This window comes from Nicotiana tomentosiformis, chromosome 10 (genome assembly GCF_000390325.3).
Source record: "Nicotiana tomentosiformis chromosome 10, ASM39032v3, whole genome shotgun sequence".
In the NCBI taxonomy this organism is placed as follows: domain Eukaryota; kingdom Viridiplantae; phylum Streptophyta; class Magnoliopsida; order Solanales; family Solanaceae; genus Nicotiana; species Nicotiana tomentosiformis.
In genome coordinates, this window is record NC_090821.1 from 59,807,630 (window position 1) to 59,830,245 (window position 22,616).

The window sequence follows — 22,616 nt, forward strand, 5'->3', positions numbered from 1 at the left end:
TACCCAGTCCGAAATCGTAAAAAAATCCTTTGAAATCGCCCCCAAGCCGAGTTATAATTGAGGGTTTGTGAAAAATGGGGAAAATCCCGTTTTTGGTTTTGTTTAAGTCACAGGGGTCAGGCCTTCTTCGCGTACGCGAAGGGCCTGTAGCGTTCGCGATGAGTAGCAGTCCGTGGCTTTCGCGTTCGCGAGTCCTCCTTCGCGTTCACGAAGGTCCCCCCGGCCTTCGCGTTCGCGAGGCATAGCTCGCGTTCGCGCTGAAGGAATGATCGACCCTCCCCCAGGTGTGCCTAACACTACGCGTTCGCGAGGAGATGGTCGCGTTCGCGAAGGGTAATGCCCCCATCGCTTCGCGTTCGCGAAAAAGAAAGATCCAGCTGCCCAGTTTACCCTTCGCGTTCGCGAGAGTACCTTCGCGAACGCGAAGAAGAACATGCCAGAACACCTGCTGTAGCAAAATACCACATTTTCAAAGTCAAAACATCCCGTAGCCTATCCGAAACTCACCCGAGCCCTCGGGGCTCCAAACCAAACATGAACATAAGTTTTAAAACATCATACGAACTTGCTCTCGTGATCGAATCGCCAAAATAACACCTAGAACTACGAATCGGACACCAAATCAATGAAAGTTTTCAAGAAAACTTTAAAACTTATATTTTTACAACCGGACGTCCGAATCACGTCAAATCAACTTCGATTCTCGCCAAATTTTGCAGACAAGTCATAAATATTATAGTGGACCTATACCGGGCTCCAGAACCAAAATACGAACCCGAGGTCAATAAATCCAACATCTGTAATTTCTTAAAAATCATTAAACTTTCAAGCTTTTAATTTTTCATCAAAATTCCATAACTCGGGCTAGGGACCTCGGAATTCGATTCCGGGAATATGCCCAAGTCCCAAATCATGATACGGACCTACCGGAATTTTTAAAACACTGATCCGGATCCGTTTGCTCAAAATATTAACCAAAGTCAACTTAGTTGAGTTTTAAAGCTCTATTTCTCATTTTAATCCATTTTTCACATAAAAACTTTCCGAAAAATTGTACGGACTGCGCACGTAAGTCGAAAAATAATAAATGATACTTTTCGAGGTCTTAGAACATAGAATTACTTATTAAATTTAAAGATGACATTTTGGGTCATCACATGTGGACTTTGGCAAGTTGTTGTCCCTCTAAGTAGATATGGTCAAGACACAATCTTGAACGATGCTAGTGAATATCAAATACTAGTGGGAAAGTTACTATACTTAACAATAACTAAGTCATATATATCCTTTGTTGTACAGACATTAAGTCAGTATATGCACTCTCCAAAACAATCTCACTTGGATGCAGCTATGAGGGTTGTCAGATATATCATGAGTGCACCAGAGCAAAGATTGTTAATTTGGTGATGGTAATCTCAAAGCATATTGTGATGCCAACTGGGGAACATGTCTTTAGACTAGAAGATTAGTCATTGGTTACTTGGTGTTCTATGGGAATGCTTTGGTTTCTTGGAAATCAAAGAAACAAGAGACGGTGGCAAGAAATTTAGTTGAAGCACAGTTTAGAAGTATGACATCAACTACAGCTGAAATAGTTTGGCTAATTGGTCTATTTTGTGAATTAGGAATTAAGCTACAATTGCATGTGCGTCTGTTATGTGATAGCAAGACTGTGATCGAGATTGCAGCAAATTCTATTTTTCATGAGCGTACAAAACACATAGACATCGACTGTCACTTTATCAGAGAGAAGCCATAACGAGTATGCATGTGAATACTAAGGAGTAGATAGCTGATCTGATAACAAAGGGTCTTGGTAAAGTACAACGTTATTGTTATTCCCGGTCAATATTGCTGTATTTGTAAATATTAATTCTGCAAAATATAAGTTAACGTAATGAAACAATAATAATAAATTCGAGCCCACTGAATTCACAGTGTTTCCTTAAGGAATTTAATCCCCTCCTAGTACCCAAGGTAATGGATTATTTCCTCCCAGGATAGAACGAATAACACACTGGTGTAGCGGTACTTCAAACCCCAGTGTTTCGGCGAACACAAAGTTCGGTAGCAAATCACACTTACAGTTGCTTTGTTTGAAGTTAAAAAACAATGCAGAACGAAGGAGTATATACTCAGAAAAACGTATGGAAGTTCTGAGAGGAAGGAGTGCAATGTATAGCCAATTTGTTGAGCGAATTGTATGTTGAGTTTAGTATTTTTCTTCAACATTTGCTGCTCATATATATAGCAGCCAAGAAGGAGTGCAAGACCAAACGTCCACCCCTTCATGGTGGATCAAGCATTACATATTTGTGGAGCAAGCACTTCATATTTGTGGAGCAAGCACTTCATGGTGGGAAGACCATTATCCGGCTGCCAAATTATCAATACACGGATTGAAAAATATCCGTTTACAAATACGGATAATCTTACGTTAATATTTACTATTAACAAATAAATTTGGTCCAAAAAATTAATCAATCAATCGATCATTTGACCAAGCGACGACGACGACGGCGCGAGGCTTGCTTTCTTCTTAACTCTTTAAGAGCTACAAGAAGAGCAATTATATATATACCCACCAAAAATGTCTTCCACTTCCAATATGGGACAATGTCTCATTGTTAAGAGGGGGAAACTTAAAATTTTACTCAAAATTTCATTTTCCCTCCATTTCCCATTCACCCTCATTTTAAGAATATTACATCTTAAAAATAAAACCTCAAATTTTTATAACTATTTTGTGAATGGGGAATGGCTACAATTGCATGTGCGTCTGTTATGTGATAGCAAGACTGTGATCGAGATTGCAGCAAATTCTATTTTTCATGAGCGTACAAAACACATAGACATCGACTGTCACTTTATCAGAGAGAAGCCATAACGAGTATGCATGTGAATACTAAGGAGTAGATAGCTGATCTGATAACAAAGGGTCTTGGTAAAGTACAACGTCATCATTTACTTTGCAAGCTAGGAGTGAAGAACATCTTTCTACCCTCCAACTTGAGGGGGAGTATTGAGCCAGGATAACAAGTAGTGTGTATGTATAGGAAGTTTAGGGGTCAAAATAAAAATACTGAAAGTTAGCAACTAACTTAACCAATTAATTGTATTAATAGTAATAGTTAGAGGTGTCTCTACAGAACCTAATTTTTCCTCTTCCTTTTATTTCCAATCGATAATGGAGTAATGGAGCTCTCAATAATATCTCTCTCAATCTAAATTCCTTATACATGTTTCCTTCCATTGAAAGTTAATATTAAGTAATATAAAACTAAGGGTAAGAAAGAAAATTATGGTAAATGCTACACTACTCAATCATGTTGTTGGTTAGCAAATTCCCTTTTTTTAAAAATATTTAAAACAAGAAATATATGACAAGGCATAAAAAAGAAAAGAAAAGGTTCCCTAAAAGCAATAACTTGAAGGACCGGAATTTCATAATTATCTTTAGCTTTTGATCCAAGCTTAAGCTGAACATCAAAGTTAAAAGTTAAAAGTGTTGTCATGGGACAAGCGATGCACAATACTTGTTAAGCTTAAAATTTTGCCCATAGGGCAAGCGGGGACAACAGACAAAAATTCAAGACCATTTACTTTGAGGGTTATTTATGTACTTCTAGGGATGGCAAGCAGTGCGGTACGGATTTTGTATAAACACACAAAATTTCAACCTGCCACGCCGCGCCCCACCCTACATAGCATTTCCACCCGTGTCCACCCGCCCCGCATATCTACCTGCCCCAACCCGCCCCACTTGAGTTTTTTCTCTCTTTATGTTGAACTTCTTAGTTTTTTTTAATTTATAATCTTTTGACTGAAATTTTCGAAGTCAGTTTAGGATTTAAGGATGGGTGCACCTGCTTTATTTAATTTTTCTAATATATTGTATATGATTAGAATTGCATAAAATCTAAAAATAATAACAGAGATCTTTAGACATTAAATTCTCACAAGGATGAAGAGAAATGGGATCTAAAACAGTAGGTATTGTTGATATTTTGTTGATTTTTAAATTTTTTGATGGTACTTCTTTGTTGAACATTAATAAATAATGACGGTATATGTCATGATTTTTCTATTCAATTATTCTTATTTTTCTCTATAGTATATTTCAAATTTTAAATTTCAAGAAAAAAGCTACCCACATAAGAGCTTTTCTATTTAAAACTGTAAATCATTTCAAAGTACAAATCAACTAAGTAATACATTACTAATCATAAAGGAGGAGAAGTATATTCTTTATACTTTTTGCTTGAATTAATCCTACTCAGGCATCTAAGTTGCTGCGCCAAAAATATATATTTCACTTATTCTTATTACCATTATTTTTAATTTAAAATGCAACATCTTTCTTCAAGTTTAGATATCTTAAAACTTGATTATATGCTTTGAAATGGAATAGGTATGTCCATTGTTGATATTATTATCACGGAGGTAAGATTTTAATATATCACCGAAAAGTTTGTAATCTTATAAAAAAAATTTATAACCCTAATCCGCACCCGTCCTGCACCCGTACAGAATATAAAGAAAATTTATTTCGACCCACCCGCCCCACACCCGTTTAAGGCTAAACCCGCCCCGCCCCGCCCCGCTCCGCTCCGCTCCGCTCCGTATATGTCTAAACCCGTCCCACACCCGCACCCCTCTATTGCCATCCCCAGTACTTCACCCCTCAAAGTATTCTATTTGTGCAAATTTTTGCTAAATGGGTAGTCCAAGCCCAATATTTTTGGCCCATATGAATCCATGTGCCTCAATTCAACCTGTGAAACCTTCTCCAACCTCTGTCACTTCGTCAGTTTCTTCAGCATCAACTGAACTGAGTTCCCTTCGTGCGGAGCAGCGATAAATTGAAAATGGCGTTGATGCTAAGAAGTAGCCGAATAAAATCCAATTATATATATAGCCTTCGAAGATTTTCCCACGCCATAGCCCAACCAGCGCCGCTTGATAGAGCAGTTAATTACCCGACAGCCTCATCACCATCGTTAGTTTTACCTGAATACGACAACAATAACAACAAAAATATAGGATTTATGCTCCCAAATTCACCTTTATTTGGTGGGTCCATGGATCTTATGGCTGTTCCTAAGAAAAAGGTAACAAGATCCTTTTTTTTTTTTTTGGTTCCTTTGTAATTAGGCTGCAAATGTATGACTTTTTGTAATTAGGCTGCAAATGAACGTCGTTTAAAGTGATGGTTAAGGTTATAAATATAGTTATTACCTGATGGATATTTCTATCCTTTTACGGTTCAGGGTTTAGGGTTTTAGGATAGCCATATTGCTTTGTGTTCTTTTAGGCGTCCTTACTGTTTAATTTGGGGTATGTTTTCTTTTGCGGATATAGATTCTCATAATATTGATTTGGAAATGTTGAGTTCACCTGATGATTAATATGTTACTTGTCTGTTGAGTCTTGAGTTATGCTTTGGATTTCCATGTATTCGGCTATGAAGGATAATGTTGAGTAGAACAATGTTGCTTTTTAGGGCCGGAGCTAGTAGAAGGGAGGAGGGTTCAATTGAATCCCCTTAGTCGAAAAACTATACTGTGCAAGTAGGGTATAATTGAATGTTTTTGGTTATATATAAACTGCTGAATCCCCTTGATACAAGGAAAAATTTTAGTGTAGCGGTAAAGGGGCTCAAAAATTGCTTTTGGTAACAAGTTCAATTCTCACCTGTGACATTCTAGTATTTCTTTTAATCCCCTTATATAAATTCCTGGCTCTGCCACTGTGCACAACTTATTCTTGCATTAAGTTTTACCTGTGTACTCTTTTTGTCTCCGTTCCCGAGATGTTATCGTCTTATTCAATTTAGGCAGTGAGATGAAATCAGTAATGGTACAAAGTCTCTTGTGATCATATGTGAGGCAAAACCTTTTATGTGTGCAGAGCTTTTGCGTATTTCTATTTTTGTATATGAGGTAATAGACTTGGTAGATGATTGTTTCAGGATGTTTTGAAAGATGTCTTTAGGGAAAACATTTACCATCATGATCTTTACTGGGGAAATAGAACAATCGGAGAACATAAGTACTGTTGGGGAAAAATGCATCCTAATTGAAGCGCTGAGAATATCTGAGCCCTGTAAATACATTTGCTGCAAGACTGCCCTTAACTATGTGGGTGCAAAATTTGGGAAGTGGCTTAATTTTATGTATTCCCTTGCAAAGTAGAAGAGATTAAGATAAAGTGTGAGCTTTGTCAGGGTATTGGTGAGTGCTGGGTCAAATGAAAATGGGGTGGAGGGAGCAAATAGCTCCGGCAACGTGGTGACTTAGAATACAAAATGACCCTCTTTAGTTTTTGTTTTCTTTTGGTCTTTATTCTCCTGCAAACCTTGAAGCTTGGATCAGACCAGGAAATTTCCAGACTGTTCCAAATGTGAAAGTACGCAATAAAACTAAGCTTAAAAGCATAAAATGAAGTTGGTCGGGACAAGCCACACCTCCTGCTAATTATTTTTTATATTATGGAAGCTAGAAACGATCAAAATGGGGGTGGCGGATGGGGAAGCTAATATAATTCCCATAAATACATGTATGCGGAGTTGAGACCCTTTTTTAAATAATTGTGGTGTCCAAGCAAGCTTGCGCGCACCTTGACTAATTCCATGGGTACGTGAAACCTCTGGAGTAATTCTGTTCACCAAGGTTTGGACAGCCGAGAAAAAATCACCTAGTGCTTTTGCCTCCACTGTGATTTCAACATGAGACGTCATGGTTCTCAACCCACTTAATTTACCAATAGGCCACACAGTTGAGTTCTTGGAGTTGAGACTTATATTAAGATGTCCAGATAGTACTGAAATTATGGGATTACATTTTGGCTGGTTATTTACAATTAGTAACAGTTTAGCTAAGTGCCTTAGAAATACTCTGATCTTAGCTATCCCTTTGGGCTTTGATGTAAACTGAATTCTGGTAAATTTTTGGCTTTGTAGAGGCCCCCACATATATATCTTTACCGGCTTTTTGTTAATAATTGGCAGCAAGATTAACCTTACACTTTGATAGGTTATTGATGTGGAGTGACTTTCTGCTTGCTTGTGCATATTCCACATGAAATATCTGCATTTTTTATTCCTTTTAAATTATAAATGATTTCACTGATGTTGCACTAAGATAGTGGCAAAAATATACAGTGTGCATCATTAAGCTTCCAGAAAAATATATCCAACCATCTACACAAAAAGGAATGTATACAATCCTTACAAGCACCCTTCTTCACTTTTCCCGGGGAGGAAGTCATAGACTCATAGATCAGATTTTATCTGAAAGATTGGAGCCTTGTCAATTAGGCTACCTCCTTGACCCCTTTCTTAGTGCTTTTTTTGCATAGTTTTGCATGCCAGCTTGGCTCACTAGTTTAAATTTCCATATTTGTTACACTTGCCAAAATGCATGTTCAAGCTGTGAGGTAGTGTGTTGCACCGAGAGACTGTGTATGCATATTCGTGTTACATAGTTCATATTTCATCACAGTTTGTTATGCTGATAGGGTATGCTTGATAATGCAGGTTTCCCCTCACAAGAGAGGCATAAGAAATGGACCAAAGGCTCTAAAACCAGTACCAGTGATTATGCGTTGCAAGTAAGAGCTTTATGCCAAGAAAATGAATAACATATATTTGATGCTTCTTCCCATAAATTAATCTCAATTGTAACGTATTCAAGCATGAAATGCTTAGCTAGTAAGCTAAAATCCTGACTTTTCTATTTAGCTTGTAAATAACAGAAGGTTGGATATATCGACATTTGTATGTCTTTCCTAGTGCTTCTGTAAATAATCAGAGACCAATGCAAGGCTCGACAAAACAAAAAGTATAGTGCATCATCTTTCCCTATAATGGAACTTTCATGCTGGAACAAAAACTAGCATAAAAGTCGATCTATGTCCCAAGGGTAGTTTTGATAGGCGGAAAGCCCCTAAAAAAAGGGGACAATGAAAAAGTAAAAGTGTACTTGGGTCACCAATAAATTGAAAAAAGGTCGTCAAGAAGGAAAAAGGGTGTTTTTCTTTCATCACATATCCCATTATTGAGCTTGCATTGGCTGTTGAATGGACTAAGTCTTTGAGATTTTACCTCGTTGTCTGATCTTAGCTCAGTAGACAGATTAAAGCCTTTTGCTTCTTAATGTTTTCCTAGTCAATGGGTCTTAAGTATGATTTGATGCAAGGTAACATCTTGCTTGAATGATTGTTAAACAATAAGATTATGATTGTTTACACATACATGCACAAGGACATAGTAAATAAAGATGCGGATGTGTGTTCATGATATAAAGTATGACTACTGCTAATTCAAGTATATCAACATTCTCAAGAATAGCACATCATTCCGAAATAAGCATCAAAAGCCTAGACATGATCTCTAACATGCACAAGAAAGCTCAAGTAGTCCTACAAGCAATTTAAAGCATATCACACGAATAACATATTCGAATCAAGTATATCAATAATTCTCAAGAATAGCTCACTAGTGAAATTGAAATTTTAAATGATGATATTTGAAAGACATGCATGATTTTGTGATTCGGGTGTGAGTTTTTATTGCCACCATGATGTTTATCTTGGTCCTCAGTAAGGAAGACAATTGCTTAGTGTCATGTTTCATTTTCTTGTCTAATGCAACGATTTTTGTTGTGCTCTCAGTTCCGCTTTTCTTTGTTGGTCTTCATCTAGGTCTCTACACTATTCCATGCTAATACTCTTGACGTTCTTCTGCTTGCAAATAAACTTGCAGGGTCTGCGGACGAGTCAAATTACCACATTTCTTTTGCTGCAGTGGAATTAAGCCTGGTGATGAGGATAGTTCCAACAGTTGATCAACTTGAAGTGGAGCGTCCAACATAATTTCTTCAATTTCAACTTTGTCGTTCTGGTAGAGTCCCTTTTGTTTGACAGAGAGAAGGCTGCACAATAGCATAGGCCGCTTGCTGAAGAACCTGTTTTGCATGTCTAAGTAGAACTGTGTTAGCTGTATTTCTTCCAAGTCTTTCCTTTGATTGATGACAATTAGTTCTTGAAAATCACAAAGCATAAGAATTCGGAGAGTAGAGCACGTAGTAGTGCAAGTTATCCCACATTCATTTCTCTGGAACGAGGTAAATTCAAGAGTTTTATAGCACAAAAATTCTTGATGCCCCCTGAGTGAAGAAACAAGAACTTATATCAAGATCGTGTATTCTCTGTGACTGTGTCAGAACTGCTCATGTACTTCCTGAAGTTGCACCTTATGCTAGCCGAGTATGAGGGGTTTTTATTTGTAACATGCTCCTTATTTAGTTTCTCCATTTACAGGTTAAGTTGTACCAAAGAGCAGAGTTCTTTTGTTGAAGATATGTTCTTCCCTCTATGGTATTGGTAGCTGTTATGTGTTAGAAACGATTAGGCTAGTAGAAGCTGCTAAACTGTGTTTATGCGAGTGAAGGGTTGGATTTCTTTCCCATGCAAGACATCTCAAAAATCATTTTTTTGAAATATTTATGAATTTTTATGTTGCATCGTGATTTGAATTTGTTTTACCTGTATCGAAAACCTGAAAAGTGGTGGTGTTACATGGTTTGGTTCGAAAAGAAAATTGTATTGTATAAATAGGGTAAAAACCAAACTTTTTTTGTATAAAAATTGCTTTAAATTCTTCAAATCCTAGGTGTCCTCCCCTTCACATTGTGTTTTATTTTGGTTGTCACAACATGGCATTAGTTTAAGCCTTTATTTTCTAGAAGAAATTCTTGCCAATTACTTCGTTTTAGGAATTGCCCTTTTTTAATGAGGAATGATATCATAGGAGTTGTTGGATGATAAACAATTAAGCATACTAACGTAGACATACTTGCATAGAATATGGAGACCAATTAATAAGAAACGTAGAAAGAGTTATAATGGGATAATCATGTCATAAATTACTCACATTGTTTCCATTGACAATCTAAGCAGTAGAATATTATTAAAGCAAGTTCTTGTGCTCCCCCCCCCCCCCCCCCCCAAAACCCACCCACCCACAAAAAAAAAAAAAAAAAAAACTAAAACTAGAAGCATGATGAGGAAACTTGACAGTCAAACATACATTGAAATAATATATTGCAATCAAAGGGGGAAGAGGAAGGAATATGCGGTTTTTGGGATAAGTAAGAACTTAGCCATGTTGTTTAACGTTAGATGATAAGTATAATATATCATTGCCAACATAGGTACAGTCCAAAATAACGTAGAAACAGTGCTTTTAGGATTAGCACGTTGACATTTAGCTCACATCTTTACATTTATGGGTACGTCAAACTTAGATCCTTGCCCAGGTAACGTGATTGCCCTTACTCTTTTTTTTTTTTTTTTTTTATATTGATAGTGTTTAAGTCAAGTTTACGTGTACATTGACTAATTTATTATGTTCTTTTTTTTTTACCTCCCACAAATAGAAATACTATGTGACTTTGTTTATCCAAATGTATAGATAAAATAAGTTAAAACAATCTGGTGTTGCTATTCTGATGCTCATGACGGAGGGCGTGCTGATGAGAGCGGGTCAAACATGACTGACAAGCTTTTAGGCTGGCAAACTTATAAAGAAGGGGTGCACATGTCACCTTAGGCGAATTTCATATCAAAATAGGCGAGAAAAGTGAAGAGTTTTATGAGGCATAATACAAATTCACATGGTACTGATACGCGTACTTTTGGAGTTCGAAGTGGCATAACCCAAAAGACAAATCCATGAGGGTCTAGGTCCAAAGCGGACAATACGTGTCATGAATTTGGGTCGTGACAAATATGGTACAAGAGCCGAATCTCTCTCAGTATGACGGTGGAGCAAAGAAAGTGAAGAGCTTTATGATACAAATTCACATCGTACACATCCTTTTGGGGCTCGAGATGACATAATCCGAAAAACAAATTCGTGAGAAAATTTCAAAGCAAACAATATTTGCTATGAGCTTGAATCATGACCGCTACTATTGAGATTCGAACAATCTAAGTCCAAACGCACAAAATAATCTCTTGTCAAGTTAGTGCGCAATGACAAATTACGAAACCAAGTTTAGAAAATACGTTACGGAAGTCATTTGAACAAGTTATACTCTTTCTATCTCAAAAACTTATTAAACTTATAATTAAAATCCCAACCTTCCCCCACCAACATTTGAGGGCCACACCTATAATATGAACATTCGAATTAAAATCTCTTATTTTCCAATGTAGCGAAGGAAAAAGGAATATACTCTCTCCGTTTTAATTTATGTGAACTTATTTCCTTTCTAATCCGTGCCAAAAATAATGATATCTTTCCTTATTTGTAAATAATTTATCTTTATGCAATGATTTATAGCCACACAAAATATATGTGCCTCATTTTACATTACAAGTTCAACAGTCTTTTCTTATTTTCTTAAACTTCGTGCGTAGTAAAATAAATTTAAATAAATTAAAACGGAAGGAGTATTTTTTTGGGCACGAAAAAGAGAATGTTTGACAAAAAAAATGTTGCGTATAAAATTGCAATAGCAATGAGGACCGCCACATTAGCATCAAATTCCGCAGAAATTCACACCATGAAACAGAAAAGCTAACGCACTTACATTTTGACGGACACGTGTTAAATAATGACGGCTAAACGAATCTTATAAGTAGAAAATGGCATATCCTCTGTTCTCAAGACCACCGTAAGCTTCTCTTTTAAGGGTCAACCATCAACTCATCAAGCTATAAAACAATCAATTCATTATGCTTCAAATCTAAATTAAGTAATTGTATTGTACTATAAGTTAATCATCATAATAGTGATATTTATGTTGACAATTAATTTACAGTAATTAAAATAATTTTATCAACTTGTTTATATTTTCGGTCTTAAGTATATGAACATAATAACGATTAGCATTATAATTATTGTAGGCATAATCAATGTTTTAAACAGCGAGGGCGTGAGCCGAAGCATTTTACGTAATACTGGGCGAGACGTAAATCCCGAAATATGAGGTGTAAACCCATGGATCTTTAAATTTTTTAATTTATAAATTAATAAAATAATATAATAACACAAAAAATATGAAAGCATGTTACAAGGTTATGAAAATTAAAAAAAGAACAAAGAAGCTCATTGAAAAAATAAGATATCTAACGTGTTTTTACAAGTATAAATAATGAAATAGTTAAATTTATTATGAGATACAAATTAATTATGACGTCTTAATTTTTAAATAATAAAAAGGTTAAAATTCTTAATATCAAATTACATATTTTACCTCCCTAAAAATGAATAATCAATAACTTTACAAAGACTTAAATTAAAATATTAATTCTTTATGAATAAATATAAAATTATTTTCAAATAGCATAATAATAAAAGTCTAACAATTTGAGAGACATAGAACTAAGACATGAATATCATTAGCAAGTGAAAATATAACATTCGGTTACTTATTTTCAGAAGAAATGATCAAATGATATTCACCATCAAGAAGTTCTCGATTAATAAATATTCAATTTTATGCCTCGTTATTTGAGTTAGTCTCAATTTTTTTTTAGATGAATAAAACTTTTATTATTCATTTGTTAAGGAATTTTTTCAAGTTGGTAGTGCTAACTAAGGAATTTCACGCACGATTTGCGTAGGAACTGTTGGGCAATCTCCCAGCGCTAAGCGTTAAGGCGTGTTTAGGACATAAGTCGGGCACTTGGGACGTAAACATCAAAGAATCAAGCTTCAAGCCCCGCATGTAATCCCCGTCCCGAGACGATTCCTGAAAAAACCTTTTAAAACACTAGTCATAAATAATGATAGGCAACCTACCCTAACGATCGTAGTCAATTTTGTGATAAATCATCATAATTCATGATACACTGGGGTGTGCTCTTTGCTTGAAATTTAGACGTAATAATAGTGATTGTTTTACAAATATAAAGATTCTCCTAATTAAGGGTCAACAAAGTGAGGAAAAAAATAAAGTCAACACAAAGCACGTCGGCGATTGCTTGAGAGCATAGTATTACGGTAGGTTAAGGAACACGAGATTACCCAGAGTCCTAACTAACTTAAACCAGCGCGTTACAGCTGATGTTTGTCTATTGACAGAAGCAACAAAAAAAAAAATAGAAAGTTGATAAAAACTCCATTTAAAAAGTTGTATTATAAAATCCCAGCATTTATTCACATTCTAAAAACTTCTTCTTCACCCGCTCTCCAGTTTCTGCATCACCTGCCATTTCAAACGGTGAACGGTGCCGACCAATTTCCCTCTTTTGTTGTATAATGCACTATGCATGTGTTTTGTGTAGTTTTCACAATATGTATGTGTGTGTGTGTGTGTATTTGGCACATAAATAACAGGGAAAATGAATTGTGACTCTGAGGCATTAAGCTCTACTTGTAATTCTATTTACATTCTGTTTTGAAGGAAGTTTCTGGTTTTGGGTTTTACATTTGAGTTGAAGCGTAATTGGTAAAGTGGAAAGGTTGTTGGTTTGTATTTCAATACTGTGTATGCTTAGTTCAATGTGCGTTATAATCTGCTTAATGATGTTCTTACGTGGAGTACTAATTAGTATAAGCATGAAAAGCGTCTTATAATGGAGGAGTTTTAAGTTTATGCCAACTATTGGAATTCTGAAGTTTTTGTCTAATTAGCTTCTCCACGTTTCTCGTTCAATGACCCAAATTGGTTTGACTGATTGTTTCTTACTCAAGTTGGCAACCTTGATTAAGATACTGGTGATTTCTGAGAGAAAGAGTATGAATTGCAGATTGCATAATACTTGATAGTAGGATTTATCAACTAAACAGAGAAAAAGCATGAGTTGCAGATCGCATATATATTTGATAGTGTTGATTTTTAGCACTTTTAATAAATTTTAACCTATAATAACTGGCTAGTGGCTACTTACCATTTTTACTAGGTCATCAATTAATGTTTATCATAGATAATTACTAGTAATTACCTTAGAAGTAATTGATTGTGTATACTTTCTTTTTTTATATAGTGTATAGAACTTAAACTCTACCTGATATGATAGGCCAATCGAGGTGATAGCTTCCTGTACAGTAGTGATGAATAGATACAAATGTGGATTCGTTGGATTCGTCAAAATGAGAAGTCCCTCTAGCTAGTCATTGCTTCACCTGATGATTGAAGAGATGCTGTAGGATCTCCAAACTTTAGCCCATCACTAAAATTGATATATAGACTTGTGTTTAAATGCTAGCTTTCTTCTTAGTGTTGGAAAGGTCCCAAGTAATACTATTCCAGTGCCACTTCAACCATAGCAAAACATCGTTTCTATCTGTCTTTGTTTCTTCTCATTCTTATTTGTGGGAAGGAGGAATAGTTTGTTAGTTTAGCCTCCTCTATTCATCTGATTTTATATCTTTGATTGTGTAACATGGCCAATATTTTGGCTAATGGAGTCCATCTCACATAAGCATAAACATCTTTGCAAAGTGTAGACTTTGTTGGCAATATTCTTTGGGACCCAAAAATATTGCATTGTGTGGTGGACATTATTTGCACAAGTTGTATCTCTTCTTTTACACCTAAGAGGCCAAGACTTTTTTGCCTATAAAAAGGAAGGCCATTAGTTCATTTTAATCACACCAACAAGACTTGAGTCTTCATTTCTTGTTTCTTCCTTTCCTCTTTTATTAAGAGTGTTTTGTTTGAGAGTTAGTGTTGGGAAGCACTTGTGTGAACCCTTTCTTTGGAGTTATCTTGTGAGGTTATTCTCTTAGGGTATTTGGGATTAATTAGAGTATTTACTCTAATTTTGTACTCTCTTTTGTACTCTTATTGGTATAGTGAAATTGCTCCTCTCCGCTTGTGGACGTAGGTCACTTTGACCGAACCACGTTAAATTTGTGTCTTCTTTATATGCTTTAATTACCGTTGTTATCAACTTCCATTGTCTTTGTTATTGTCATTATACCGTTGTTTGGCTAAATTCCGCACTACCCGGGCTCTCGATCCTAACAAATTGGTATCAGAGCCGGATCTAACCGGGTTTGTTTCAGTAGCCAATATGACTTTAACAAAGATTTATGTTGAGAAATTTGATCGAAGTGCAAACTTCGGAATGTGGCAATTAAAGATGGAGGCTATCCTAATTCAGGATGGCTTAGATTTGGCGTTGCAAGGAAAGGAGAAGAAGCCGGATAAAATGACGGATGGGGAGTTTGCCATCATAGATAAAAGGCAAAATAAGATATCATCTTAAATCTCTCAAATGAGGTTTTACGTGAAGTTTCTGTAGAAACTACAGCCAAAGGCATGTGGGAAAAATTGAAAACCTTATATTTGAAGAGGACGGTGGAAAATAGACTTTACCTGAAGCAAAAGCTTTATACAATTCGTATGGGTGAAGGTACCTCTATTCTCTCTCATCTTGACACCTTTGATTCCATTCTTGTGGATTTGAGTAATATAGATGCTGAAATTAAAGATGAGGATCAAGCTGTGTTACTATTTTGTTCTCTACCCCATCTTTTAAGCATATAAGAGATACTATGCTTTATGCAAAGGATAATATCTCTTAAAAGGATATTAAATCTATCTTAAAATCAAAAGAACAGATAGATAGTGATATTACTGGGGAAACTAGTGGAACTCAAGCGGAAGTTGACTTGTTTGTTAGGGGCAAATCCGACTCCATATCCAGATACAATAATTTAGAGTGTCGCTATTGTCATAAGAAATGTCACATTATCTCCGAATGCTATAAGCTGAAAAATAAAGAAAAGCATAAGGAAAGGAAAAATGAGCACAAAAATATTGACACTGCCGAAGCAAGTGTAGCTGCTGATGAGACTGAGGGAACTATTTTTTTTAGCAACTAATAATAGTTTCAAATCTAACAGTGAGTGGATTTTAGATTCGGGTTGTTCTTATCATATGTATCCAAATTGGGATTTATTTACCACATATGAATCTATTGGAGGTGGAGTTGTTTTGATGGGCAACAATGCTGCCTGCAAAGTTTTTGGAAAAGGTACAATCCGAATCAAAATGCACGATGGTGTGGTGAGAATTCTCACCGATGTTAGACATGTTCCTGACTTGAAGAAAAATCTTCTCTTTGGGCACTCTAGAATCTCTTGGGTGCAAGTACACAAGTTAAGTTGGAGTTCTGAAAGTTTCTCATAGTGCTCTTATGATCATGAAAGCACACAGATCTAGTTCGTTGTATACTTTATTGGGATCTACTATTATAGGCCCTACTACAGTTTCGGTATCAGACAACTTGTCTGATTTTGATGGCATTAAATTTTAACATATGCCCATTGGGGCTTTAGCGGAGAGGGTGGAGCAAATTTACTATATCAGCCAAAATTTGGCCAAGGTGGAGATTTGTAATATGGCTAATATTTTGGCTAATGGAGTCCATTTCACATAAGCATAAGTATCTTTGCAAAGTGTAGACTTTGTTGGCAATATTCTTTGGGACTCAAAAATATTGCATTGTGTGGTGGACATCATTTGCACAAGTTGTATCTCTTCTTTTACACTTAAGAGGCCAAGACTTTTTTGCCTATAAAAGAGAAGGCCATTAGTTCATTTTAAACACACCAACAAGACTTGAGTCTTCATTTCTTGTTTCTTCCTTTCCTCCTTTATTAAGAGTGTTTTGTATGAGAGTTAGTGTTGGGAAGCACTTGTGTGAACCCTTTCTTTGGAGTGATCTTGTGAGATTATTCTCTTAGGGTATTTGGGATTAATTAGAGTATTTACTCTAATTTTGTACTCTCTTTTGTACTCTTATTGGTATAGTGAAATTGCTCCTCTCCGCTTTTGGACGTAGGTCACTTTGACCGAACCACGTTAAATTTGTGTCTTTTTTATATGCTTTAATTGCCGTTGTTATCAATTTCCATTGTCTTTGTTATTGTCATTATACCGTTGTTTGGCTAAATTACGCACTACCCGGGTTCCCGATTCTAACAAATTGGGTGTTCATATTTTCTTCTGAAGCGCTGATCTGAGATATTATGAGCTAAATTGAAAGGTGGATAGAGTAAACTTTGTGATGCCCTTTTTTTGTGTAATTGGATGCCCAATTCTCATTTTCTATTTCAGTTGTTAATAGCACCTTGTTCTGGCATGCTAATCCTTGTGCAGGAAAAATACATAGTTCCATTTATTATTACTAATCTTTATCTCACTGAAACTCGATCATTTGAATGTGAGTTCGCAGATATATCCTCAGCAGTCAGGCTTTTGCTTTCAGTAAAGGGTATAACTATTAAGTTTCAGGCGGTCATAAACAAATAAAAATAAAACATTGGAGTTTGTTGAGTCGCAAGAATGAAGTTTGGTAAGGACTTCAAAAGGGAAATGGTCCCAGAGTGGATAGAAGCTTATGTGGATTACAATGGACTCAAACAAATATTACAGGATATCCGCCATTCCAAGGAAAGCAAACAGCCTCCAACTCCTGCAAGAAGTTTAGAGCAGAGGTTGGCATTATATCGGAACTTTAGTGGTCTAAATCTACAATCCAGTGCTCAGAATACTGGTGATATTGAGGACCAGGTGATATCAGTGAACACGGTGCACCATGAAAACTCTGGAAAGTTTTACATAACAAAGTTCCTGGGATCTCCTGAAGGAGCAGAGAATGAAATTAGGTTCTTTAACAAACTAGACCAAGAGTTCAACAAGGTTAATACCTTCTATAAGGACAAGGTGGATGAAGTCATGAGGGAAGTAACTTTGCTGAATAAACAGATGGACGCGTTGATTGCGTTACGTATCAAGGTGATGGATCCTGGTTTCGATGCTTTTGGTTCCCTTCAACGTCTTTCATTTGACATTAACAATTCAACGCCCTCGAGGATTACATCTCCTCTCAGAATGACAACTGTAGGTATGGGGGACAACCACATCCACTTCATGAATTTCACCTATAGACTATCTTTCCCTTCATGGTGGGATTAGGCAGAAATAAATAAGATTCAGGAGTAAATTTTTTCCTTAGCTGATGTTTATGTATATTTGGTTTTAGTGCATTTTCAGATTCTTAACTAACTGTCAATGTACAGATACAGATCATATGCCTGTCGGCACAAGTTTTGACCCAAGTTACAGCAGACAGGGTTCTAGTACTAATGCTTCACATCCTAAGGTTCCCATTAACCGCAATACTTTAAGAGAGAAGAGAGATATTGATTCACAGAAATCCGATCCTCTTGAAATCCTAGATCACATTAAGATTGTTAATACGTTTGAAAGTCCCATGTCGACTATAAGAGGCGTCTTGAAAGAATCCAAAGAGAATGATTTGAGTTATAAGAAAGAGGAACTAAAGAAGGTTGAACAGCGGCTGAAGATTATTTTCTTTGAGTTCTATCAAAAACTTCGCCTTCTAAAACACTTCAGGTACTGGAAAATAGAGCTTGGCTTGCTTTCCTTTCCAAAAATATTCTTTCAATTTACTTTAATTTTCTATACTCGATGGCTCTCATTCTGGCCTGCTAATTTTTGGATGAATTGTACCAGCTATATGAACCTTTCTGCATTGGCCAAGATCCTCAAAAAATATGAAAAGGTCAAGTTTCGCTAACCAAAATCTTATTTGCATTACATCAGTTACAAGTGAAAGCAACATTCTGAACAAGTACTAAAAATGCTTCAGTCTGTCACTTTGGATCTTGAGATCCTAAAATTTTGAATCTTTTTTCCGAGTGCAGATTACATCTAGAAAAGCAGCAAGGTCATACATGAAAATGGTGGATAAATCTTACCTTGGAAGCTCTGAGGAGGTTAGTCTAATCTATCTTTCCACCATTAGGATTATGTCATACTTTTAAAATGAAACTTTTTATCACGCAGGATGCCTTTTCTTGAAAATGACTATATACATTGATGGTATCATGTCATTCTTTAGGTTACTAGTCTTCTGGACAGGGTAGAGACCACCTTCATCAAGCATTTTTCACACTCAAACCGCAGAAAAGGCATGAAAATATTGCGTCCAAAGCATAAAATAGAGAAACATCGTATAACGTTCCTGTCAGGCAAGTAATGCAAACATATGATGTACTATCATTTTAAAGTATAGAACCGATGGGACAGTCACTTTTTTCTTCTGATATAACATGATTTCAGTTTTTGGTTTTATGAAACCCTTTGTATTTTGGGCCTTCACTTTGATTCAAACTTGTCCTTCACAATTTCCAGGTTTTCTCTCTGGTTGCTCGATTGCTCTACTAGTTGCTTTTATTCTATTAAGAGATGACAGAAAGCTGATGGATAAAGAAGAAGGGGCCTCTTATTTGGACAAGATAGTCCCACTTTACAGGTAAAGAAGGATCAAATTCGTTTCTATTTAGATTTTACTAATACAAGCACAGATGAAAATCCACATTTTTGAGTTTCCTGAGCCTGTAATTTGACTAGAGAAACGGTTTGAATTGTCTGGCAGTTTTTATGCATACATTGTGCTGCATATGCTTTTATATGCTGCAAACATATATTTCTGGAGGCGCTACAAAATAAACTATGCGTTTATCTTTGGTTTCAAGCAAGGAACCGAGTTAAGCTATAGGGAAGTCTTTCTTCTTAGTAATGGTCTCGCAATGCTTGTCTTTGCCGCTCTCCTGATGCATCTGCACATGAATTCAAGAGCTGAAGAATATGTAACACGTATTGAATATGTTCCTTTGGGATTGATGACGGTAAGATTTTAGAGCTTTCTGACTGATCGGTTCTAGTGCAGTTATATACTTTCTTTCACCAAAGATAATTCTGTATGCAGGTTCTTCTTTTTATTACTTTCTGCCCATTTAACATCATTTATCGCTCAAGTCGTTTGTTCCTTATAAGATGCGTCTTTCGCTGCATCTGCGCTCCTCTTTACAAGGTATAGTCAACCAATAAAGGTTGTAAATCAAAACTATATTGCTATCTCTGGGTGGGCTAATTCTCGTTAAATTCTCACTCCGTGCAGGTCACGCTTCCAGATTTCTTTCTAGCAGACCAGCTTACTAGCCAGGTTTTGTGATTTCCGGGCATTGTAAAGTTTCGTTTCTACTTGTCCGTCTGTTGTTGTAGTGGTTTAACTTCCTACATAACACAGGTTGAGGCAATAAGGAGTTTGGAGTACTACATTTGCTATTATACTTGGGTTAAATCTTCTCATGGACATAATACATGCCAAAGTCACAATGTCTATAACATATTTTACTTCATACTAGCGGTCATACCATATTGGTTTCGGTTTTTTCAGGTTTGACATCTTCTTCTGATTGTTATTTCTCTACGGTTAACTGTGCATGTGAAAAGATGAGTGACACTAAGGATCTACCATCCTTCTTTCAACTCTTATGATTCCTTGTCTCGACTTTTTTCCTAGACAAGTTAATCTTCTGGATTGTTTTCGCAATTATGAAATCTAACATCCCTTGTTCACCTACATCCTAGGTGGCTTCAAAGCATAAATCAGGTTTGTTAGGAATTCTTTTCTCTTAATATATTCGCATCTTCTCAATATAATACTGAATAACTGATATGTCTTGCTTCCATTGAAAATTGAAGTCTCAGCCATAAAATCGTTCATGGTTAAGGATGCCATAATTGGTTGTAAGTAGAAATTGTCATAAGCATTGAACCTATAATTCCACTATGATATCTATGAACAATCTGAGCATCCAAGCCAAGACCGTAAGATAACGATGTAGTAGTCCAAGACTTTATAAACCCTTTTAAAAGCCTATACATAATCCCTGTGGAACAACTATTTTCAACACCCTCCTGCATATGTAAACCAATTTTGTGCTTCATGCACGGATTTAAGTACAAACTTATGAGTGGCAGAATATGGGCTTACAAAGGTTAGCTCTAATAACATGTGAAAGAATATGAGCATCCAACTTAAAACCTCATAGTAGCGGATGGGGTAGCTCAAAACATATATAGACGGATGCCTTTGGAAGTCCTTACACAACCCACGTGGGCCAACTATATAACTGAACAATATTTTTATGACATTTCTTTCAATACTCGATCAGGAAATATTTTCCTTTAAAGTAAACTTACAGATGGTTATGCTTTTACTGTAGTGTATCCGTCGACTGTTTGAAGAAAAAGATCAAGCACAGGCATACAATGCCTTGAGATACTTTTTGACAATTCTGGCAGTTGTTATTAAAACAGCTTATAGTCTGAGAAAAAGTTTGACTTGGGAGGTGTTGGCTATTCTTAGCTCACTTGTCACAACTCTTTTCAACACATACTGGGATATAGTTGTAGATTGGGGGTTATTGAGAAGGAAGTCCAAGAACAAGTTCTTGCGGGATAAGCTCATATTGCGCCATAAAAGTGTATACTTCATAGCCATGGTAATTTCCATATGACAATTAAGTTGCTTCGATTCATCTTATGATGAGCTGTCAGCCACTCTAATCTTTTCTTCGACCTTCTCCACAGGTCTTGGATGTCTTGCTTAGATTTGCTTGGCTACAATTGGTATTAAAATTTAATGTGCCCTCTTTGCAAGGAAGTACTGTCTCAAGCATATTTGCTTGTCTAGAAGTAATTCGGCGTGGCATGTGGAATTTTTTCAGGTATGACCATCTTTCTTGCTGAATTTTCTGTTTGGGGAATCATTCCTATTCTCACTTCAATGATCACATTATGCCGAAGGGAGAATTTTTTGACTGACATATATTTATGATCTCGAAATTCTGTGAAATGACATTGGAACACTTTCCAGTCCAAGTTACAACTCTTCTTGATAATTGTACACGAACTGAGATAACATTTGGATTTGTTATCAGGTTGGAAAACGAGCACCTGAACAATGTAGGGAAATATCGCGCATTCAAGTCAGTACCACTTCCTTTCGTTTACCATGAAGAGGATGATGAGGACAAAGAAGAATAAAGATGAACATAATGTTTATTCATTAACTCATCAGATTGCTAGCAACTGCCAAAACTGTAGCAACCAATAAAAGTCATTCACCTGATATAGTACAACATCTAACATCAAAGGTCAAGAAATTTTCTACACTTCTGGACCTAAAGGAGGATCAGAAGAGTTGAACACATGTGAAACAAAGAACTAGGCAGACTACAGAAGCTGCAGATTTCTTTAAGGGCTATTTTATTGGCAAGATCAATGGTGATGAGGAGGAGAGAGAGAATACAAAAAGTTATAAAAAAGAAAAAGAAAAAGAATAGAAAATGGATATATTCTTTAAAATTATTTAAATGTATAGTTGAAGTTCACAAATAGTGGATGCAATCACACGTACTACATCTGCCCATGGTATAGCTAACCAAGCATAACTTTTTTCTATTATTTTTTTCAAGCCAATAGAGCAATTGTTCCTAGTTGAGAATGATTTTGAACTAGTGATATATTGATATGTTCCCCAAATTCATAGGTCACGACATTCCTTTTGTTAACGAAACAATACCAAATAGAGTATTTCGTTTTCCATTAAATGGTGCAATCCATATTATCTTTTTTATTTTTCGTTGCTAAGGTTGATTTCTATCTAAAAGATACTTAGTTATGCCAGCCCTGAAAAATCAAAAGGCTACTTTTTTTTTATTTGGTTACATTAACAATTTTGATTGAATAAAATTAAAAACTACCATTACCCAT

The 22,616-nt window shown here is 36.0% G+C and overlaps 2 protein-coding genes across 5 annotated transcripts; both read left to right on the forward strand.

Moving 5' to 3' along the window:
* The first annotated feature begins 4,700 nt into the window (after nucleotides 1-4,700).
* LOC104089626 (uncharacterized) lies at nucleotides 4,701-9,376 on the forward strand. Its single transcript, XM_009594572.4, has 3 exons — nucleotides 4,701-5,111; nucleotides 7,538-7,611; nucleotides 8,765-9,376. The coding sequence occupies exons 1-3, from the start codon at nucleotides 4,869-4,871 to the stop codon at nucleotides 8,844-8,846; spliced, it is 399 nt and encodes a 132-aa protein (XP_009592867.1). The 5' UTR covers nucleotides 4,701-4,868; the 3' UTR covers nucleotides 8,847-9,376.
* A 3,728-nt stretch (nucleotides 9,377-13,104) lies between these two features.
* Nucleotides 13,105-22,476, forward strand: LOC104089632 (phosphate transporter PHO1 homolog 10). 4 transcript variants are annotated; one of them, XM_009594581.4, is made up of 14 exons: nucleotides 13,105-13,239; nucleotides 17,200-17,871; nucleotides 18,047-18,383; nucleotides 18,504-18,552; nucleotides 18,695-18,766; nucleotides 18,892-19,021; nucleotides 19,185-19,305; nucleotides 19,429-19,681; nucleotides 19,762-19,866; nucleotides 19,954-19,998; nucleotides 20,083-20,232; nucleotides 21,065-21,343; nucleotides 21,432-21,568; nucleotides 21,782-22,476. In XM_009594581.4, exons 2-14 carry the CDS (start codon nucleotides 17,310-17,312, stop codon nucleotides 21,885-21,887), a joined length of 2,346 nt encoding a protein of 781 aa, XP_009592876.1. In that variant the 5' UTR covers nucleotides 13,105-13,239; nucleotides 17,200-17,309; the 3' UTR covers nucleotides 21,888-22,476. The 4 variants fall into 4 exon arrangements, with proteins under 4 accessions (XP_009592876.1, XP_070043873.1, XP_018624099.1 ...); XM_070187772.1 differs by having other exon boundaries at nucleotides 13,131-13,239; nucleotides 17,193-17,871; XM_018768583.3 differs by lacking the exon at nucleotides 13,105-13,239 and adding an exon at nucleotides 13,246-13,473.
* The last annotated feature ends 140 nt before the right edge of the window (nucleotides 22,477-22,616 follow it).